Source organism: Hemitrygon akajei, chromosome 6 (genome assembly GCF_048418815.1).
Source record: "Hemitrygon akajei chromosome 6, sHemAka1.3, whole genome shotgun sequence".
Lineage (NCBI taxonomy): Eukaryota > Metazoa > Chordata > Chondrichthyes > Myliobatiformes > Dasyatidae > Hemitrygon > Hemitrygon akajei.
This window is the reverse complement of record NC_133129.1, coordinates 146,430,877-146,454,823: the sequence shown is the minus strand read 5'-3', so window position 1 is coordinate 146,454,823 and position 23,947 is coordinate 146,430,877. Positions and strand designations below refer to the sequence as shown.

The window sequence follows — 23,947 nt, the reverse complement described above, 5'->3', positions numbered from 1 at the left end:
GTTTATTAGTATACGTTAGATACAAATACGTGATGAATTCTAATTATACACTGAACAGAATGATAATGTTCGAACTGGACACGTGGAAAGCAACTTGAAAAATTTCTAAAGCAAAAATCAGAGTTGTTACTGAATAAACACTGTATCTTTTGACACATATAGCATCTCTGTTATCTTGCAGTTGTAAATTTTCGTGAAGCAATAAATAAACTGATCATCCTTTGCTTTCCCAATTAAGATTTCCAGTCTCCATTATTTTCTACTTTTGTAAAAAGGTTATGTTGGGCTCCAAATAGAGTTCAGGAATGGGTATTTGAAATATCAGTATGCGACATATGAATCCATGAAAATGCAGTAGGATGCATTTTAGGGCACTACGTCTGTATCAGCTACTTCTTCGAGCAATTAGAAACTTATCCCACTGTGGTCCACATCTATTCTTTTTGGTTTATATACTTATAATCTTTTTTTTCTTATCTATAATCTCTGCTTCAGTGTAAGTGTTTTCTGATCTGCTGTAACCATGTAATTCCGCTGCTATCAATAAGTAGGATGCACATATAATTGCATAAAGGTTAACGTGGCACCACAACTCAGAGTACTGGACCAACAATAATTCAAGTAGACAGGGAATTGTACATCAAATTCTTATCAATGCAGCAGAAATAAAGAAGACCTCACCCAGTCTGCGTGGGGCAGGTACTGAAGTTTATGAGTGACCAGAACCACAGTCCGCTTCTCTTCTTGCAGCAGCTTCAGGATTCCATCTTGCATAAGGTGATCACTCAGATGGACGTCCAGTGCTGAGAATGGATCATCCTACCAAACCAACAGTTAGTTAATATTCAATTTAATGTTTTTCTTAAATCTCATTGAATTCACTAAATGATCCTTGCAGAATGATTTAACAATATTTTCATAACTTTAACCAAACACACTTCTAAGTTTAATTATCTCTTGATCAGCCCACCTGTTTATAAAGCAGAAAGAAGGGCAAAACAATGGAGATACATCCTTCTAATAGCTTTATTTAGGATTACAGACACTTGCTATGTGAATAGTTGATCTGATAAAAGTTAGTTCAAAATTCTGCTGTAAGTTGAAATTTAATGTGTATTTGCATACCCTTGAGTTGGTAATTAAGCCTATGAAAATGAAGTAAATATATAATTTTCCATAATTATAGCAACAGTGGTAACTGTTGTTCATCATAAATAGAATATAAATGAAGAAGGATACTCATAAAATGATACATTTTCACCTTCTGGCTGTTTCACCTTCTCAGAAATGTTTCCAGTTTCTTATGCTTTAATTATTCTATATGGGGGAGAACCTTTTTTTCTGAGTAGATCTGAACTTGTATTTGCTTGGTTGAACTTGTGCACGTGTGTATGCTCTTGGGTTAAATTCAGGTGCTAACAGATGATCTTTTTCTGATTGTCTTTTATTTCCCCATCAGGTGCATCTCTAGGCTCAAAGTTTCTCTCTTATTTCCTTGTTATTGCAATTATTACAATTAGCTGCACTGTTAGTTGAGTGCTGCTTGTTCATTACACTGTTCACTGGTAAAAATGTGAGCAGCCCAATCTCATGGGGGACTGAGTTTCTTTTGCAGAGAGGGTCTTAATTACAATATACTTAGGAAGATCATTTAAAATAAACACCCTTTAGCCATATGTAACCAGACAATATTGCCTTCTTGTAGCCTCTTCACTACTTACATCACAGCACTTCAGTAGTCCCCTTACCAGAACGCAGATGCTGCTTTCCATCTTGCTCGGCCAATATTTGTCAGTATGCTACGTAAGGATTTGGACCTGGAGGTTTTGGATTAGACTAACATAGTACCTGAGTAAATTATACTTGGGTCCCCGAATGCGTGGCCATTGAGGTTCTGGACTGAGCGACAATTGGATCCTGATGTTTGGGGTTTAGAGCCAGGAGAGGTTTCAAGCACATGGGTCTGACATTGGCTGAACTGTGAGCATGGCAAATCTGGCTGGACAGTCCCATCTTGCCGGAAACCTGCAGTGCACTGCAGATCTGAAGATTGTCTTGTACTCTTGAAGGACGTGCTTTGTAGTAGGAGTAGGAAGAGGAGCTAGAAGTTACCACTAAGCGATTGTGACCTAGGAAGTGCTGAAGAATGACAGAGCACAAGGGAAAGTGGACTTCTGCACTCAAGGCCGTGGCTGAACATGTGGAAGCAAAAAAAAAAGTCCTGATCCACAAGGATTCAGGAGAGTCTCCAAACTCAGGCTCCAGAAGCAATCGAAGCAGCTATCCTTTGAGGTGAATGGCAGGTGATAAGTCTTGAGGAACAGGCTGCTGTTTGTCAGGTATTTGATGATTCAGGGTTCTGATCTGAAAATGTTAATAATGTTTCTCTCTTTCTCTTCTTGACTACAAATGATGTCACTTACTTTTTGTTTCAGTATTTTCAACATTTTGCTTTAGTTAATCGCAACCCACAACCTCTCCTGATTTACAAGCTATATATTACAGCATACACACATCTTCACACAGTGCCTTTCACCTTTCAGATAACTGCAACCTGTCCTGATAGTGAGAAAATAACAAAAAAAATTTCACACTGTCCTCCTTTGCTCTCAGCTACCAGCTGAATTACCAGTAACACACGGCATAAGGAATAGAATTAGGCCATTCAGCCCATCAAGTCTACTCCTCCATTCCACCATAGCTGATTTCGTATCCTTCTCAACTCCATTCTCCTGCCTTCTCCCCATAACCTTTGACTCCCTGATTAATCAAGAGCCTATCAACCTCCGCCTTAAATATACCCAAAGACTTGGCCTGCATTGCCATCTGCGGCAATGAATTCCACAGATTCACCACCCGCTGGTTAAAAAAAAATCCTCATCCCTGTTCGTCTACCTGCTGAACCGTCTCCACGCCCACCTGGACAAGCTGGCAAGCACTGTGAGGGTCATGTTTTTTGACTTCTCCAGTGCACTCAACACCATATGCCCTGCTCTGCTGGGTGAGAAGCTGATAGTGATAGTGATGCAGGTGGATGCTTCCCTGGTGTCATGGATTATTGATTACCTGACTGGCAGACCACATTACGTACGCTTGCAACACTGTGTGTCAGACAGAGTGGTCAGCAGCACTGGGGCTCCACAGAGGACTGTCTTGTCTCCCTTTCTTGTCACCATCTACACCTCGGACTTCAACTACTGCACAGAGTCTTGCCATCTTCAGAAGTTTTCTGATGACTCTGCCATAGTTGGATGCATCAGCAAGGGAGATGAGGCTGAGTACAGGGCTACGGTGGGAAACTTTGTCACATGGTGTGAGCAGAATCATCTGCAGCTTAATGTGAAAAAGACTAAGGAGCTGGTGGTGGACCTGAGGAGGGCTAAGGCACTGGTGACCCGTGTTTCCATCCAAGGGGTCAGTGTGGACATGGTGGAGGATTACAAATACCTGGGGATACGAATTGACAATAAACTGGACTGGTCAAAGAACACTGAGGCTGTCTACAAGAAGGGTCAGAGCCGTCTCTACTTTCTGAGGAGACTGAGGTCCTTTAACATCTGTCAGGCGATGCTGAGGATGTTCTACGAGGCTGTGGTGGCCAGTGCTATCATGTTTGTTGTTGTGTGCTGGGGCAGCAGGCTGAGGGTAGCAGACACCAACAGAATCAACAAACACATTTGTAAGGCCAGTGATGTTGTGGGGGTGGAACTGGACTCTCTGATGGTGGTGTCTGAAAAGAGGATGCTGTCCAAGTTGCATGTCATCTTGGACAATGTCTCCCATCCACTCCATAACATACTGGTTAGGCACAGGAGTACGTTCAGCCAGACTCTCATTCCACCGAGATGCAATACAGAGCGTCATAGGAAGTCATTTTTGCCTGTGGCCATCAAACTTTACAACTCCTCCCTCGGAGTGTCAGACACTCTTAGCCAATAGGCTGGTCCTGGACTTATTTCCACTTGGAATAACTTACTTATTATTATTTAATTATTTATGGTTTTATATTGATATATTGCTATATTTCTACACTATCCTTGGTTGGTGCAACTGTAACGAAACCCAATTTCCCTCAGGATCAATACAGTATGTCTGTCTGTCTGTCTAAATGGACATCCCTCAATTCTGAGGCTGTGCCCTCAAGTCCTAGACTCCCCTTTCATAGGAAACATTCTCTCCACTTTGGCCAGACCTTTCAATATTTGATAAATCATAAGTTGCGGGGTGCAAAATTATATGTTATGTACTAAAGCAAATACTAAAACAAAAAAAAAGTGACAGCATTTGTAGTTAGGGAGAAGGGGGAGATAGAGAGGGAGAAACATTATCAACACTTCAAGTCATTGTGCTTTTATCAGAACCCTGAAGCTATCAAATACCTGACACTACAGCAGCCTGTTCGTCAAGGCGACTTTACTTGCCTCAGGAGGTTGAATTCGGAGACTCTCCTGAATCCTTGTAGTTCAGGACATATTGTTCATGTCCACATGTTCAGCCATGGCCTTCAGTGCAGAAGTCTTCTTTCCCTTATGCTGAGACATTCTTCAGTGCTTCCAAAATTACAATCCTTTAGTGCAATGAGATCCCTCCTCATTCGTCTAAGCTCCAGCAGGTACAGACCCAGAGTTATCACATGCTGCTCATACGTTAACCCTTCTGTCCCTGGGATAGTTCTCATGAAATTCTTCTCAACCTCCTCAAATGCCAGCACATCTTTTCTTAGATAAGAGCAGCAAAACTGCTCACAATGCTCCAAGTGCTGACCAGTGCCTTATAAAGCCTCAGCATATCATTATTGTTTATGTATTCTAGTCCTCTTGAAATAAACGCTAACATTGCATTTGTTTTCCTTTCCACGATCTCAACCTGCAAGTTAACCTTTAGAGAATCCTGCATGAGGATTTCTAAGTCCCTTCGCATCTCTGATGTTTGAATTTTCTGGCCATTTAGAAAATGGTCCACACCTTTATTCCTTTTGATAAAGTACATGACCATACATTTCCCTGCACTATATTCCATCTGCCACTTCTTTGTTCATTCCCCCAATCTGTCTAAGTCCTTCTGGGGACCCCATGTTTCCTCAATAGTAATATGCCCTTTCTTTTGCTTTTATGCTGTCTTTGACTTCCCTCAACAGCCATGGTTGCCTCATCCTCCTTTAAAATACTTTCTTATCTTTGGGATGTATCTTTCCTGCAACTTCCTAATTGCCTCCACAAACCCCAGCCATTGCTGTTCTGCCATCACTCCTACTAGTGAAAACCTTCCAAACTATTTTGGCCAGCTCGCCCTTCATGCCTCTGTAATTTCCTTTACTCCACTGTCATATCAATATATTATACTTTAGCTTCTCCTTCTCAAACTACAGGGTGAATTCTATCATATTATGATTAGTTCCTCCCAAAGTTTCCTTTACCTTCAGCTTCCTAATCAAGATTGACATAACACCCAATCCAGCATTGCTGTTCTCTAGTGGGTTCAACCACAAGCTGCTTTAAGAAGTCATCTCATAGGCATTCAACAAATTCCTTGTCTTGGGATCCACCACTAACAGGATTTTTTCAATCTATCTGCATATTCAAATCTCCCATGATAATCCAACATTGCCAATTATATTTGCCTTTACTGTCTCCGGTTATAACCTCTTTCCAAGGATGTGCTTTCAATTTTTTTAAACCAACAGAGCCACCCCACCCCACTCTGCCTATCGGCCTGTCCTTTCATTACAATATTTATCCTTAGATGATAAGCTCCCACCTATGATCTTTTTTCCTTGACTCAGAGATGCCTACAATATTATACCTACCAACCGGATTATCTACCTTAATTCCATATGCCGTGTGCTTTCAAATAAATCTCCTTCAGTCCTGTAAGACCATAAATCACAGGAGCAGAATTAAGCCATTTGGCCCATCGAGTTTACTCTGCTATTTCCTCATGGTTGATCCATTTTCCTCTCAACTTCATTCTCCAGACTTTCCAACATAACTTTTCACACCCTGATCTTTTTCCCCACTTATGGCTTTTAAGTTGCCTTCTGTATTAAAAAAAAACAATCCTCTAACTTCCCACTAATTTTTGCTCTATTATATGCCCTCTCTTTTGCTTTTATGTTGGCTTTGACTTCCCTTGTCAGCCACGGTTGCATCACCCTACCTTTAGAATACTTACTCTTCTTTGAGATATATCGACCCTGTTCCTTCGAAATTCCTAGCCATTGCTACTCTGCCATCATCCCTCCTACTGTCCCCTTCCAAATATCTTTGGCCAGCTCTTCTCTCATGCCTCTGTAATTCCCCTTACTCCACTGTAATACTGATTAATTGGACTTTAGCTTCTCCCTCTCAAATTGCCGAGTGAATTTTATTCATCACCCTTTCAGATTTTGGCCCACTGTTATACTTTAACCCTTCCCACTGACAGCAATTTTGTCCTATCATTTGTCTCTCCTTCCTTACAGTCTCATGACACACTGTATCTACTTGTATACCAACTACCTCATCCTCGGCCCTGTCACTCCTGTTCCCAACCCCATGCCAAATTAGTTTAAACCCCCTCAACAACTGTAACAAAACTGCCCGTTGGGATATTGATCCCCCTTGGATTCATGTGTAACCTGTCCTTTTTGTACAGGTCAGAACTTCCCCAGAAGAAATCCCAAGATCAGAAATCTGAAAGCTTGCCCCCTGCACCAATTTATCAGCCAAATCATCCTATTCTCACCCTCACTGGGACATGGCACAGGCAGTAATCCAGAGATTATTACCCTGGTTGTCCTGCTTTTCACCTTACCACCTAATTCTCCATGTTATCTCTTCAGGACCTCCCCCCATTTCCTATGTATGTTGCTAATACCAATGTGTACCACGACTTCTGGCTATTTACCCTCCCCCTTTAGAATGCTGTGGAATCGATTCAAGACATCCCTAACTCTGGCACCTAGGAGGCAACATACCATTTAGGTGTCCCTTTCATATTCACAGCATTTGCTTTCTGGTCCTCTATTTATGGAATCCTCTATCACTACTGCACTCCGCTTCTCCCCCCCACCGAGTCACAGAGCCAGGCTCAGTGCCAGAGACCTGGTTGCTGCAGCTTTCCCCGAGAGGTCCCCTCCTCCCCAACAGTATCCAAAGCTGTACATCTATGTAACCGTTGAATATTATTTTTTTACTGTTAAAGGTGCTCTTATGTATTCACCTTGCTAATGCATTTAAACATCTAAAACAGATAAAGGTATTAAAGACCTGAAAATGTATTTGTTGGCTTGTGTATTTTTCCTAGGCTACAAAACTTATTATATTTAATATTATCCTGTAATACCAAGAGCTCTTATCTTACTAAGCAATCTCATGTGCAGCACCTTGTAAAATGCCCTCTGAAAATCCAAATAAACAATATCCATTGATTCTCCTTTGTCTGTCCTGTTTGTTATTTCCTCAAATAATTCCAACAGATTTGTCAGGCAAAATTACCTCTTCAGAAAACCATACTGACTTTGGCCTACATTATCACATGCCTCCAAGTAACCCTGAAACCTCATCCTTAGTATTAGACTCCAACAGTCAGGCTAACTGGCCAGTAATTTCCCTTCTTCTGCCTTCTTCTCTTTAAAGAGTGGAGTGACATCTGCAATTTTTCATTGCTCAGGAACTAATCCAGAATCCTGGGGTGTAGTCAGGACTTAAGATGATAGTTTAGAGGTGGGATCTGCATGTGGTGAAGCATTAAAAATGAGGAACTAGCGCTCATGTTGGCGGTGGACGAGGGGTTTAGAAAAGTAGTTTCCACAGATGGTGGCCCACAGGAGAACACTGATGGGTGTGTACAACAAAACTTTACGTGAATTGGGAGGAATCCAAATACAGGGAATCCAGGCCAAACCTGACACAAGGAAACCTACACAACTTGAAGCCTGTTGTTATAGTATGAAATGGATGGCTAACTCTACTTGGATATAATAGTTTGTTGGCCAGTCATGTATGACAGCAAAAGCAGCAGCCTACAAGTAAAGCATATCCGTGAGGTATGGCTATAAGGAGGTATAGAGTCTGCAGTGAGCCATTTAGATTCTGAGCTATTCAGACTTGAATTCCAAGGTCTTAGCCCCTGAAAACCAGCAGCCTTTCTCCACACTCATTGCAGCCAAGGCAAGAGGTAAGGGAATGTTTAAGTGCAAGATGTACATCGGAATACAATGATGCATTTCTAAAAATTTATTTATTTAGCGTAACAGTGTGGAGTAGAGCCTTCCAACCCTTTGAGCCATGCTGCCTCACCAAACCCACAGCCCCAATTAACCCTAACCTAATCATGGACAATTTACAATGTTGGACTGTGGGAGGAAAACCGGAGTAGCTAGGGAAAACCCACACACTCCATGGGGAGGGTGTACAGAGACTCCTTACAGAATGGCACTGCAATTGAACTTCAGTCTCCTGAATGTCCGAGCTGTAATAGTGTTGCATAAACTGTTAAGTTTGTTTTTCTCTCTGGTTATTTTTGGATTGTGACCTACAGTAAATTTTAATGCTTGGTTACATAGTGAAAGTATGATGTGGTATCTTTGGCATGGCACTTAGTGGTTTCAGATTCAGACTGTTTCTTCATCAATAATCCTACAGAATGGGGTTGCCTGGGACACCTCCTCCATTTCATTTCTGTTCCACTGCCATGCCCTCTTCATTCACCTCCTCATACTAGAGTTCCTCAATTGATTGTGCTTAGAAGTTCTACAGAATGTAATAAGATACCGTTATCTTTGACAATGACTGTGATAGATATTGTTCTGTCCCAAAAATAGTCAATCAAGTTCAATAGTATTTTTTATGAAGTCAAAACTTATTCCAACCTTAAGCTTTTTTCTTAACCATTGGTTGAACTTTAATTAAATCTTCTGAAGCAATTTACATACTTAAGAGTTGCAAAAAAAAGAAATTCATTGTGCAAGAGTTGCATTTTAAATAGAACTATCAAATAAATACACCCACCAGAAAAACCACATTAGCCTGCTGGTACAGAGATCTTGCTACACTGATACGTTGACGCTGTCCGCCACTTAAGTTAATTCCCTGTGGAAGTTTGGGGATATTAAAAGCAATATTCAATTCAGGCATTTATTTACAGCAAATAAATATCACAATGACATCCATTAAACTTAATTGAAATGAAGTAAAGCTCATATTTTTAATACTGGTAATCAAGAAAATGCTTATTAACCTGATGCTGCACAGAACATTGGAACTTAATAAAGCAAACGCCATCTCCTATCTTCCCAGTTAGACACAGCTGTTGGAGCTTTAGTAACAGATAAGGTGAGGCTTTGAAACTTTGGTAGAAATTAAAGTGATTGTGGGAAAATGTAGTCACAAGCTCCCATCTTGTGCTTAACAAGATGAAATCCTACGATGTTACAGGAAATATACTGGCATAGATTGAGGAATGTCTGACAGGCGGGAGGTAGTGAGTGGGAATAAAAGGGGCCTTTTCAGATTGGCTGCTGGTAACTAGTGGTGTTCTTCAGGTTAGAATTGGGACCACCACTTTTCACATTGTTTGTCAATGATTTGGATAATATAATTGATGGTTTTGTGGCAAAGTTTGCGGATGATACAAAGGCAGGAGGAAGGGTAGGTAGTGCTGAGGAAGCAATTGCAGCAGGACTTAGACAAATTGGAAGAATGGGCAAAGAAGTGGCAGATGGAATACAGTGTTGGGAAATGTATAATAATACATTTTGGTAAATGAAACAATAGTGTGGACTATTATCTAAATAGGGAAAAAGTTTAAACAGTGGAGCAAAGGGACTTAGGAGTCCTCACACAAGAAGATTAATTCACTTTTATTTCAAGGGGAATAAGATATAAAAGCAAAGAGATAATGCTGAAGCTTTATAAGACACTAGTCAGGCCACACTTGGAGTATTGCCAATGGTTTTCAGCCCATATTGTCATTGGACAGAGTCCAGAGGGGGTTCACAAGGATGATTCCAGGAATGAAGGGGTTAACATATGAGGTGTGTTTGGCAGCTTTGGGCCTATACTCACTAGAACTTAAAGAACGCTGGGGGACTTCATTGAAACCTACTGAATGTTGAAAGCACTAGGTAAGGAGGATGTGGAGAGGACTTTTCCTCTGGTGTGGGTATCCAAAATTAGAGGGCACAGCCTCAAAATTTAGGGGCGACCTTTTAGAATGGAAGGTTGATAAATTCCTGATTGGTTGGGGCATCAGTGATATGGTGAGAGGGCAGCTGTATTGGGTTGAATGGGACCCAGAATCAGAAATAATGAAATGGTGGAGTGGATTTGACGGGCTGAATGGCCTGATACTGCTCCTGTGTCTTATGGTCTTATCAAATAAAACACTAGATTTGTAACAAATCTTGTTCAGTTTCAGTTATTTACCATGAAGAAACAAGAAGCTGGTTGTATTGGAATATAATTTGTGCTGGATTATAGCTCAGCACAAGATGAATGCTGCTCCAAGAAAATAGAGACTAATGAAAATTACCTTCTCAAATATCATTACAAGAGCTAATTATAGAAAAACATCAACTGAAACACGGGGACACATCCCAATGAATGAACAGTGTAACAGGAGTGGCTTCCTATTAAATGTTGCAATATGTCCCGTATATTCAATCTCGTCAAATCAGAGGATATTATTTTCTATAGCATTTAATTCAATGATGCAAGCAAACATTATAATACAGTTTTATGGAACCCCTACAGAAATCATCAACTGTCAAACTGCTGTGTGTAATGCTGGTAGTTACTTCCTTAACATCCTTCGAAGGGATCACGTTAATCAACACTTTTGGCAGATACTAGGAATCTGAGCAGCACACACAAACTGCTGAAGGAACTCAACAGGTCAGGCAGCATCTGCAGAAGAGAGTAAGCAGTCAACCTTTTGGGCCGGGACCCTTCTTCAGGAATGGAAAGGAAGGGGAGAAGTCAGTGTAAGAAGGTGGGGGTGGGGGAGGAAGAACTATAAGACTACAAGGTGATAGGTGAAACCGGGAGAGGGGGAGGAGTGAAATAAAGAGCTGGGAAGTTGATTGGTGAAAGAGCTAAAGGGCTGGAGAAGGGGGAATCTGATAGGAGAGGGTAGAAGAGCATGGATGAAAGAGAAGGGGGAGGAGCATCCGAGGGAGGTGATGGGCAGGCATGGAGATAAGGTGAGAGAGGGAACAGGAATATGGAATGGTGAAAGGGAAGGGGGGGGGGGGCAATTACCGGAAGTTCAAGTAATCGACACTTATGCCATCAGTTTGGAGGCTACCCAGACGGAATGTAAGATTTTGCTCCTCCAACCTGAGAGTGGCCTCATCGCGATAGTAGAGGAGGCCGTGGACTGACATGTCGGAATGGGAATGGGAAGTAGAATTGAAATGGATGGCTACAGAGGGATCCCACTTTTTCTGGTGAATGAAATGTAGATGCTCGGTGAAGCGGTCTCCCAATCTACATCAGGTCTCACAGATATACAGGAGGCCACACTAGGAGCACCAGATACGGTAGATGACCCCAACTGACTCACAGGTGAAGTGTCGCCTCACCTGGAAGGACTGTTTGGGGCCTGCAATGGTAGTGTGGAAGGATGTGTAGAGGCAGGTGTGGCACTTGTTCCACTTGCAAGGATAAGACGCAGGAGGGAGATCAGTGGGATGGGATGAGCGGACAAGGGAGTTGCATAGGGGGTGGTGGGATTCCATTGGAGATGATGGAAGTTACCTTCTGTCAGTTCCTGTCTCTGCCGCATCTGCTTTCAGAATGAAGCTTTTCTTTCCAGAACTAATGAGATCCTCCTCGTTCAAAGAAAGGGGCTTCGCTTCCTCTACCATCAATGTTGCCCTCATCTGTGTATCTACCATATCATGCTTATCTACCCTGACCCCGTCCTCCTGCAGCCATACCAGCGATAAGGTTCCTCTTGTCCTCAACCAGCAGCCAGTAGCCGCTGTATCCAGCACATAATTTTCCATAACTTCCGTCATCTCCAACAGAATCCCACCACCAAAGCACAGCTTTCTCTCCACTCCCCCCCCCCCCCCCACCACCACCCCACTGTCTGCCTTCTGCGGAGATCACTCCATGCTCCACTCTTTGCCCACTCATCCCTCCGCACTGATCTCCCTCCTGGTGCAAGTGGAACAAGTGTCACGTCTGCCCCTACACCCCCTCACTCACTACCATTCAGGGCCCCAAACAGTCTGTTGGGGTCATCCACTGTATCCGATGCTCCTGGTATGGCTTCCTGTACATTAGTGAGACCCAACGTAGATTGGGAGACCAGTTCACTGAGCACCTATGTTCTATCCACCAGTAAAAGTGGATCCCTGTCTGGCTACCCACTTCAATTCCACTTCCAATTCCTTTTCCAACATGTTGATCCAAGGCCTCCTCTACTGCCACAATGTTGGAGTAACACATTATATTCCAGTTGGGTAGCCTCTAACCTGATGATATAAACAGGGATTACTGGATCTTCCAGTAATTGGGCCCCCCACCCTCACCATTCACCATTCCCCATTCCCCATTCCCATTTCCCTCTTTCACCTTATCTCCTTACCTGTCCATCACCTCCCTCTGGTGGTCCTACCCCTTCCCTTTCTTCCATGCTCTTCTACCCTCTCCTATCAGATTCCCCCTCCTCCAGCCCATCATCCCTTTCACCAATCAACTTCCCAGCTCTTTATTTCACCCCCGCCCCCTCTCCCAGTTTCACCTATCACCTTGTAGTCTTATACTTCTTCCCCTCACTCCCACCTTCTCATCATCTTTTCCCAGTCTTGATGTTGGGTCTTGGTTCGAAATACTGACTGTTTACACTTTTCCATAGCTGCTGAGTTCCTCCAAACAGTTTGTATGTGTTACTTAATAAATACAATTCTGTTTTATGGAACCCCAGCTGAAATCATCAACTGTCAAATTGCTGCTATTAACACTGGCAATTGCCTCCTTAACAACTTTAGAAGTGATCACATTAATTAACACTTGAAATACCAGCAAAAACAGCTACTTCAATTGAAACCACATTTGCATGTCACAGACTGGTAAGTTTACAAAATGACTTTTAATGCATTTAACTCGGGCTATCTTAATAAACAAATATAAAAGCAGTGAATTAAAAAAAATCAAAGTACAAGGGAGGCCAAAGTCTTGCAATTTCTATTTTGCTATTTGAAGATGTAATTCCATTGTAAGCGTGTATTGCATTAAAATGGGCCATTTGAAATTTAGTTCACTTGTAACATTAAACTTGTACATTAGAGCTGACTAGATAATGGGCAGAGCAAGGAAGTATGAAGTTCATACTGAATTCTTGTTTTGCTCAGGCCAAGGGAGATAATAAGAACAAAATTTAGTGTAAGAACAAAGTGGAAGTTGCAATTCTCTCGTTAAATGACTTGTTTATTTTAAGACCATGCAGTTACTAGGATACAGCCAGTAGGGTGAGTGACCTGGTCAGCCACTAGAAGTTGTGCCTCATGGATAGGTATATGGACTGGAAAGGAATGGAGGATTATGGGCTGAGTGCAGGTCGGTGGGACTAGGTGAGAGTAAGCGTTTGGCACGGACTAGAAGGGCCGAGATGGCGGTAATTTTTATATGGTTATTTGATCATCAAAGGTTTAACCTACAGGCTAATTAGCAGTTTAGGGAATAGAGTGAAGGTACTGTAATTTCAATTGTAATATTAAAATTATTATAATTTTTCAACACAAATGTACATCACCACAGAATAAACAATTCTGCTTTCTCTTTATTTATTAAATCCCCAAGTTGGAGCCTTGAGCAACTGATGGTAGCTTTATCCTGGTCTGTTTTAATATGAGTAATCAGGTCATGTGTCACGAAAATAAGTAGAAAATAAAGCCTACAAAAATACCCTAATTTACTGTTGTTGGTATTTATAGTTATGCATTTGTCTTGGGATGAGAGTAAATGTTACAAAATTCTGCCTCTCTTTCAAGGTGAACGTTAAGGCTTTAGTATTTATCATGTTTGCTCTGTTAATTATCAGGCATGGAAAGAAGAACAAAACACATTCTGACAAAAAAATCCAGTTAGGCTCCTATTCCACCACATGTATTACTAATAAACTCAAAAACTACTGTGCTGCACCAATGGCTTTTGGGACTGCCTCGTGAAGGAAGCAATTGAAATAAAACTAGAGTACAAGAATTTTAACAAAGACCAAAGTCTCACTCTAAGTATGAACTGGAATTCGATTGTAAACAAGGTGGGACAGTGGAAACCTGATTGGGTGAGGACTAACCATTCAGGAGGGATGGATGGTGGGGTATAAATACCATCGGACGAGACATGCCCAGGCATCATCCCTGATAAAGATCGCAGAGTTTGTCATTGAAACTTTGGTTAAAATCAATATCTGTACCTGGCTGGAAGCCCGAGAGGAGGTGATTTGTTGTATACGCCGGGAAAGCACTAGGTCTTTTTCACACATATTACTGTTGTATGCTACACAAAATAACATAATTAAAAAGTCAAAGATTAACGTTCTGGGTTACTGACCCTTTCACCAATTTGTGTCTGATCTCCCTGAGGAAGGATGTCAATATCTGGCTGAAGTGAACATGCATCAATTACTGCTCTATATCTGTAGAGAGAGTAGCACAAAGTCAACTGAAATCACTTTATTACATCCAGTAAAATGACTCAGGGGAAAGCAGACATTATGGAGCTGGAGACATTGTCTTGGTTTTACTGATGCCAAAATAATTAAGTAAATAGTAACCCATAGATAAATATTTTCTACAATGCTGCAATTTACCAAAATAAAAGGAGACAAATGGCTGAGATAATATCATTTTTAGGCAGTAATCATCTCCCACAATACTGCTGGGCTAAACAGAATACAAAGAATTATGTCAAACTATGATTCAAACAAGTTATTTTATAATTTAGTCATTCTACATTTTTGAAACAGTTTCATCTCCGAAGTTAACTTTGACATAACCAGTCTGAAGTAATTCAGTTGGGATCTTACACAGTTTAAATGCTACACTAGCTACAATACAAAAATATGATAAATTTCAAAAGCCCTGTGGTAACATTTTAAACTTAGTGTTTAGCTTTTCTTAAATGTCAGGAAAAGGTTTGCCTGACGTAGCGATGTGGTTTTCACAATAACATTTATTTCCCTTGGCCAAAGAGTAGGATGAAAGTGACTGTATGTGGTGCTCTGAAGAACGCCAGCAATATCTTTGAAATTACGAAGTAGATGAAATTCAGAGATTTTTTTTTTCCTTTCTTGTAATCTGCTTCACGCAAGAGGATAGACTGAAACAACTGACTAAAAGACTGGAACTGTCATCCTGCAGCCAATTAGAGCTCAGTTGCTGAATCAGTACAAGAAACATTTGAGGGATATTATTCTCTGGACCATTACCCAATTATTGTACACAGCTTTAATTCAACTTGGACATTTGCCACCAGTGAGGAGTTAATATGCAATGAAAGGTTTACGTCTCTTGTGTTCAGTAGCCATACAAGTATTGAATTATTTCAATTCTTCATGTTACAGTTGTCTTCTGTTATCTCAAATTCCTCCTCCTTAACTCTCGTGTGACTACCTTGAGAAAAACAACACTGCCAAACCACTTAAGACCCTACTTATAAGCACAAAGAGAAAACAACACCTGTCATGGACTGTTAAATGTTGCCACTTAGGTGAGATAATTAGTTACAGAACCATTAAAATGATGCAGATATTGATGGACATATGCTTCTGTTTGATATAACTGTGCAAACTCCATAAAGATGTTACTTCTGTACCATTTGTGAAGCATAATGTACCTTTATGACCCAATCTGTCCACAGAGCATTAACATTTTAAATAGCATTAGGTCATTACTGTCTCACTTGGGAGGAAGTACGTACAAATTAATGGTTAAATTGTGAAATCCGCATGATAAAAATGGGTATAAAACAAGTTTTTGAAAATCCCAGCAATCTCCACATCACTAATGCCAGTTCTGAATTCAGTCCAACTGCTTCTGTTCCTGAACACAAAGTCTATTACCTTTTTTTGTTGAAAGGACTTCCAAATGTGATGTTCTCCTCCACTGTTGTGTTTAACAACCATGGCTTCTGTGCAGCATAGGCCACAGATCCTCTTCTCCTACAGTATAACAACATACATGAAATGTATGCATGGTGTGTTTAGATAAACTATGTAGTTTGATAATAAACAATATTATCTACTTCAAAGATAAATTGTGTGCAAAGACCTGTTTCCCTAGTGTCCTGTTTGATAACATCACAGGACATCTACAGAGAAATTGTTTATTTTTATACATGGATTCCAAGCTTCCAGATCTTGGGAAGACTTTCATTATTATTCATGTCTTGTATCTCTGTGCAAAGAACTGTTACCAATTACAAGGATTATGACAGTTCAACAGGACCAGATAAAACATTAACTAGAGTATGTGCTATGCAAATCTATTTATCCAAAGTACTTTCAATACTGATTCAAATATTAAACTCATGTAATTATGGTAGTTGTTTAATTCCAAATACTTTATAGAAATGTGAAAACTATTTACCTAAAGAAATTTGCTGATAATTTTAATGAGGCTTTTAAGATTTTACATCTTTCAAATTTGAATTAAGTATTCTTAGTGATCCAAAAATACTTTTATTCAGTACTTCTACCTATTACTATTAAGAAATTTGATCAACTGTAATCATTTAGTCAGATGCTGCCTTTTTCAAAATGGACATGCAGTGCTAATTCTAATCTAGTTCCTCTGTACTTTTAGACAAAGACACTAAGAAAATTGAATCAGAAAATAAAGTCTCCAGGCAGTAAAAATATTGTATGAGAGAGCAAGGCTAAAATGCATTTGTTAAGCATATTGTTTCAAAAGAAGTTTCACTAGATAAGAAAACCATAATGAAGGAGTCTTCCTGTCTCTCTCCACTACATCAATAAAACAATTCACTGTTATATTTTAGTATAAAACTATATACAACAATGTAACACAGTTCATAAATAACTTAAAATGAGAGATATTATATAGTTATCACAAGGAATGCAAAAGAATGAGTGAAGTTCTGCCTTGCAAGTATTGATAAAAGACTTGTGATTAGAGGATACAAAGAGAGTACCAGAAAACAGCAGATTGGCCAGATTGCCTCCAGCCAGATTGCCAACTCTGGTTGAACTTTCCTGAGATTAAAACACACACATTCCTACTTCCAATGACCCTGCTCACAGAATGGCCATGTCAGATGACCACTCACAGTTGGTCATCCGAGGTGTTCAATCTGGCAACACACTGCCTTTGCATGCCAATTACAAAACCAACAGATCTTAATGACCTGCTGGATAACAGCACCTTCTCACCCTATTGCCAATAATTTTTAAACAAGTGTATGTCTGCAGGTCAGTTCTGAGTTGGCAACCATAAACGCAGGAAACCACTCTTCAAAGTCTGCTAGTATTGGCAACTGTGAAAGAACACTAGGAATTCGGGCAAAGTAGTAGATTTCCAGGGATGGGGAAAGAATGATTTGATGTACCTCACTTCAACATCAACAGCTGTGTCCTCCTCGGTACCGCTGCAATATTTTAAAGAGAAAGAGGACAAGGTATTATGTCTGTTTAGTACAGTGTAGCATCCATTAATTCAGGTCATTCTCAGAAATCTGGAGACACAAATGAAAAGTGCAGAGAATACACAGCAGGTCATTCAAAATCTGCATCTTTCAATTGAATGAGAACAACTTCCATGTAAACATGTATTTTTATGTATTTTTCTGATCCTTTTACAGATTGTCATTCGTACTCATTAGCTGAATGGTATCATCACTTCTTGTTCTCTGTACTGTTTTGGAAAAAGATGGAAGATCCCAATCTAAACATTAATAAATGCTTCTAATTCAAATGGGACTCCGCAGTAGTATAGCGGTTAGTATGATGTTATTACAGATTGGGGTATGGGACTTCAGAGTTCAATTCCGGCATCCTCTGTAAGCAAGTCTGTACATTCCTTCCCATGTGTAAGTGAGTTTCCTCCAGGTGCTCCAGTTTCCTCTCACAGTCCAAAGACGTACTGGTTAGTAGGTTAATACTATTGTCATTGTAAATTGCCCTGTGATTAGGCTAGGGTTAAATTGGTGGCTTGCTGGGAGATGTGCCTCCAAGGGCCTGTTCCACACTCTCTTTCTACACAAAATGCATAAATAAATATCTCCGTGGCTTTTGTTCTTGCTTTCCATCTCTTCAGTTTGTTCTGCTGCCCTTCAAATTTACAGTGCAAGCTGCGGCTTTGTGCAAATGTAAAAGAATATTCAAAAATATTTTCAAACATGAGAAAGTCTGCAGATGCTGGAAATCCAAAGCAACACACACAGAGCATTGGAGGAACTCAGCAGGTCAGGCAGCATCTGTGGAAAAGAGTAAGCAGTCATCATTTCAGGCCAAGACCCTCCTTCAGTACTGTCCAAAGCAACTGTATCATCTTTTCCACAAATGCTGCCTGGCCTGCTGAGTTCCTCCAGCATTTTGTGTGTTTCTAGAATACGTCATCAAGATATGATACCATCAGAAGTTTTTAATGTTCTGCTTATGAAATTTTCAAAGGATGTGTGCTAAGTTACAGTTTTCATTAGGGTTTTCCAACATTGGTCAATAGTTGATATTTCCTTCCAGTGAAGCTGGAGGCAGATGACTATGATAGCAGAAGAGCAAACTGAATTAGCTTGGGGTAACTGAGCATTGTAAGAAAACTGCATGGAAAGCATATTGAACCTAAGATTAAAATATTTGAAGACTTACAAAAAAATCCTATTATTGAATTAATTCATTTCATTCAACTCTTACTGATCAGGTTTATAAGAGTCATCAAACCAAAGTTCATCCTTTGAAATAATAAACTTAGCATTACATAATGATTGGTAAGTTATTACAGAGCCACGTTTTATTGTATGGTGATACATCTTACGAAAGAGAATAGACAATAGACAGTAGGTGCAGGAGTAGGCCATTCAGCCCTTCTAGCCAGCACCACCATTCACTGTGATCATGGCTGATCATAAACAATCAGTACCCCGTTCCTGCCCTCTCCCTATATCCCTTGACCCCACTATCTATAAGAGCTCTATCTAACTCTGTCTTGAATGCATCCAGAGTCTTGGCCTCCACTGCCTTCTGGGGCAGAGCATTCCACATATTCACCACTCTCTGGGTGAAAAAGTTTTTCCGCATCTCTGTTGTAAATGGCCTACCCCTTATTCTTAAACTGTGGCCTCTAGTTCTGGACTCACCCATCAGCGGGAATATGCTTCCTGCCTCCAGCGCGTCCAATCCCTTAATAATCTTAAATGCTTCAATCAGATCCCCTCTCATCCTTCTAAATTCCAGTGTATACAAGCCCAGTCGCTCCAATCTTTCAACATATGACAGTCCCGCCATTCCGGGAATTAACCTTGTGAACCTACGCTGCACTCCCTCAATAGCAAGAATGTCCTTCCTCAAATTTGGAGACCAAAACTGCACACAATACTCCAGGTGGGGTCTCACCAGGGCCCTGTACAACTGCAGAAGGACTTCTTTATTCCTATACTCAATTCCTCTTGTTATAAAGGCCAGCATGCCAGAATGTGGTCAATAGCTTGCAAAGTGAAATTCAGCTATTTTTAATTGCTGTTTTTCATGGCTGTAGTTGTCTTGCTACCCCTGAAACAGACAATGAAGGATCCAGCTTCACACAGATGAGAGACTTTACAATAGTTTTTATAAACATGCCTTCAAGATGAGTCAGAATGTTAAAGATAGTAACAATGAAGAGATTGAGAAAGATGATGTAGATGAATCTAATAGGTATACAAGTGAGAAAAAATATAGAAACACAAAGTCAATAGACTCCTCAAATATGGAGCAATTAGATATGAACAGCAAATGCTAATTTTGCCAGTCAAGTCTTATGAATGAGTAACTGAAAAATAGATGAGATTTGTTTTGCTAATTCTTGACTTGTAACAGGACAATGCAAAGTTGAGGAAATTAGACCATAATACCTTAAGATTTAGGAGCAGAATTAGGCCACTTGGCCCATTGAATAGGCTCTGACATTCCATCATGACTGATTTTTTTAATCCCTCTCAAACCCATTCTCCTGGCTTTGACCTGTATCCTTTGATGCCCTGACTAACCAAGAACCTATCAACATCTGCTTTAAGTAAACTCAGTGATTTGGCCTCCACAACCTCGTCTTGACACCTCTCCTACGCCAGCACATTTTTTCTTAGATAAGGAGACCAAGTGTAGTCTGACCAATCCCTTATAAAGTCTCAGTATTAAATCCATGCTCATACATTTCAGTACTCTTGAAATTAATGTAAAATTGCATTTGTCAACCTTACCATTGACTCAACCTGCAAGCAACCCTTAGAGAAGCCTATACAGGGACTTCCATGTCCCTTTGGACTTTGATAATTGAGTTTTCTCCCCATTTAGAAAATAGTCTATGACCTTCTACCAAAGTGGATGACCAACCACTTTCCTACACTATCTTCCATCTGCCATTTCTTTGCCCATTCTCCCAATCTGTCCATGTCCTTCTGGAGACTCCATACTTCCTCATCATTACCTGCCCTTCCACTTAACTTTGTATTGTCTACAAACTTGGCCACAAAGCTATCAATTCCGGCATCCAAATCACTGACATATAACGTGAAAAGAAGCAGTCCCAATGCTGACCCCTATGGAACACTGGTGGCCAATCAGAATAGGTGAGCTAAAGGCTGTCAACTGGTGTTTCTGACATATTGTTAGTGTCCTCCACAGTGATCAAGGCAAAATACTTATTAAGTATGTCAGCATTTCTTTGTCCCCTATTACTACATCTCCAGCATCATTTCCAGCGGTCCAATATTCATTCTTGTGTTTATTCTATATATATTTGAGAAAACTTTTGGTATCCTCTTTTATATTATTGGCTAGCTTACCTTCATATTTCATCTTTTCTCTTTTTATATTTTTGAAGTTGCCTTCTGTTGGTATTTAAAAACTTCTTAATCCTCTAACTTCCCATTTTTTTCTTACACTATATGCCCTCCTTTTACCTACATACCTGTCCTTTCAAAACAATGTATATCCTCAAGTGTTAAGCTCCCAACAATGATCTTCTTTTAGACACGTCCACAACATCATACCTACCAATTTCTAACTGTGCTAAAAGATAATTTATCTAATTCGATATATTGTGTGCAATCAAATATAACAGCTTCAGTCCTGTATTCATCACTCTTTCTGATTTTGTCCCCATGTTACATTTGACCTCATTTCACTGACTGCAATTTTGCCCCATTATCCTCCTCTTCCTCACAGTCTCACTAGACACTACATGTTCTTGTATACAAGCCCTATCATTCTAGTTTGCATCCCTCACCAACTTAATTTAAATCCTCCTCAACAGCATTAGCAAACCCGCTGCAAGAACATTAGTCCCCCACAGTTCAGGTGTAACCTGTCTTTTTTGTACAGGTCATACCTTCCCGAGAAGAGATCCCAATGATCAATATATCTGAAACTCTGCCTTCTGCATTACTTCCTCAGCCACTCATTCAACTGTACTATCATCATATTCCTCCTCTGACTAGCACAGGGCAGTGGGAGTAATCCAGAGGTCCTGCTCTTCAGCTGCTTCCCTGATTCTCTGTACTCACTGTGCAAAACCTCTTCCCCCTTTCTATTTATGTCATTGGTGCCAATGTGCACCTCGATCTCCGGCTGCTCACCTTCTCTTTTGAGAATCTTCTGCAGCCACTCTGAGACATCCTAGACCCTAGCATCTGGGAGACAACACACCATCCTGGCTTCCCTTGCAGCCACAGTATCTGCAGTTCTATCAAGACTCTAAATTTTGATGGTTAAGTAAGATGACCGGTACTGGAAACCATACCTGCCTTCTTCTGTTGATTCAGCATCAGAACTTCTGGAAAATGAATTGGAAGAAAATAAGAATAGTTGATAAAGGAAAGAGGCAATTGACCCTTGGGCCCACCAAGTTCATGCCACCCGTTTTATCCGTCCACATCAATCACACTTATATTGCATTTGGTCATATGTTTTTTTTTTAAACAGAAGGAGACTGTGCCAGCTCTTACAGCATTTCTATCACTTATCTGAATGCAACCTTACCACTATCACATCACTTTCAACTCTCCCCTCCCCTTCCCACCCACCAACTTAAGGCAAGACCTTTAACAGTGTTGATGAGCAGAGGGATCTTGGGGTCCAAGTACATAGCATGTTGGAGGTGACTATGCAGATTGATAGGATGGTTAAGAAGGCATATGGCATGGTTGCCTTCTTGAGTTGAGGCACTGAGTTCAAAAGTCAGTAAGTTAAGTTACAACTTTATAAAACTATGAAATATGCCAAATGCAGCCTAACTATAGCCTAAGTTCTGGTCGCACAAGATGTCAAGGCTTTGGAGAGGGTGATGATCAGGTTTGTCAGGATGCTTCCTGGATTAGAGAGCATGTGCTATAATGGGAGATTGGAAAAGCTTGGGTTATTTTCTCTGGAGTGGTGGAAGCTGAGGGGAGATCTGATAGAGCTTTATAGGATTATGAGAGGCACAGAGCAGACAGACAATATTTTTCCCAGGTTGAAATGTCTACTGCAAAATGGCATACATTTAAGTTAAGAGGGACAAAGATTTTACCCAGAAAGTGGTGGACAACTGGAATGCACTGCCTGGAGGGGTGGTACAGGCAGATACACGAGTCATTTAGACAGGCACAAGAACGTGAGGAAAATGTTAGGATATGGGCATTGTGTAGGCAGAGGGGCTTAGTTTGTTTGTCCATTTGATTACTAATTTAATTGGTTCGGCACACCATAGTGGCAAGCTCCTGTACTATACAGTCCTATGCTTTATGTTCTATAACTGATCTCCTGACACCCACTGACAGAATTGTCAATTTACAGTTACCAATTACTGGTATGTGGAAGGAAAATGGTGCACCGAGAGAAATCCAAGTGGTCTCAGAGAGGTACTTCTGAAAACTCCATACATGAAGTTAGGATCGTACCTGGGACACTTGAGCTGAGCAACATTGACTGCTGTACCACTGTGCTATTCATGCACAATGAGTCGCTTTTAACTAATGTCATTCAAAACTTTGGTATTTCTGCAGCCAAATAAAGATTTGTCCTGCCACCACCCAGGTCTCATCACGCATGATGCACCAATAGCGTTATACTGTTTACTTTTTAACTTGTGTTGCAAAGGCACCTTATTATTTGTTAATTTACTAGTAGTAATACTACTTTATGTGTTGTGTGTGAGTTATATGTAGTTCTGCGTTGTGCACCTTGGTCTGGAGGAACATTGTTTTGTTTGGCAGTATACATGTGTACGGTAGAATGATAATAAATTTGAACTTGATTATTGATATACAGTTACTACTATAGCATGCAATATGTTTACAGCAACATCCCAAAACGACTCTGAAATAAGTAAATGTATCAAATGCCTTTTCATGTCAACGTTGCAGTTTAAATCATGCAATTTAGCTCAGAAAGTAGACAGGTTCTTTATTTAACACTGCATCTCAAAGATGCTGTAATGAATAAAGGTACCTTGTAAAGATGTTTTATGTCCAGAGCAAGCTTGGAACTTTGTTCACTTGCATTCTAATATCTCCAAGGACATAAAGGAATATGAGTAAGGTGTCAGCGATTATAATTGTTATCTTCCAGTTTTGCTAAAAATTGTATCATGGGATTGTCATTTCTAAGGAATGTAAATTTGTATAGCAATACAAGAGTACTACTGGAGTATAATGATCTTTAAAACGGCCATGAAGCTCACACCAATGGCTGATTCAATGTATTACAGAAAACCTTTTCTTTAAAATTTAGAACTTATTCTAAGAGTTTCCAAGAGGATCATTAC

General features: G+C 40.4%; 1 protein-coding gene across 3 annotated transcripts in view; it reads right to left on the bottom strand.

Moving 5' to 3' along the window:
* The window catches only part of abcc8 (ATP-binding cassette, sub-family C (CFTR/MRP), member 8), a 184,986-nt gene that overhangs the window by 38,648 nt on the left and 122,391 nt on the right, over positions 1-23,947 (bottom strand). For all 3 annotated transcript variants that reach the window (XM_073049473.1, XM_073049475.1, XM_073049476.1), the window contains 6 exons: positions 21,944-21,976; positions 17,559-17,597; positions 16,054-16,152; positions 14,544-14,628; positions 8,991-9,071; positions 682-819 (listed from right to left, as the gene is read on the bottom strand). In XM_073049473.1, coding sequence (XP_072905574.1) covers positions 682-819; positions 8,991-9,071; positions 14,544-14,628; positions 16,054-16,152; positions 17,559-17,597; positions 21,944-21,976 — 475 coding nt within the window. The remainder of the gene's footprint in view (positions 1-681; positions 820-8,990; positions 9,072-14,543; positions 14,629-16,053; positions 16,153-17,558; positions 17,598-21,943; positions 21,977-23,947) is intronic.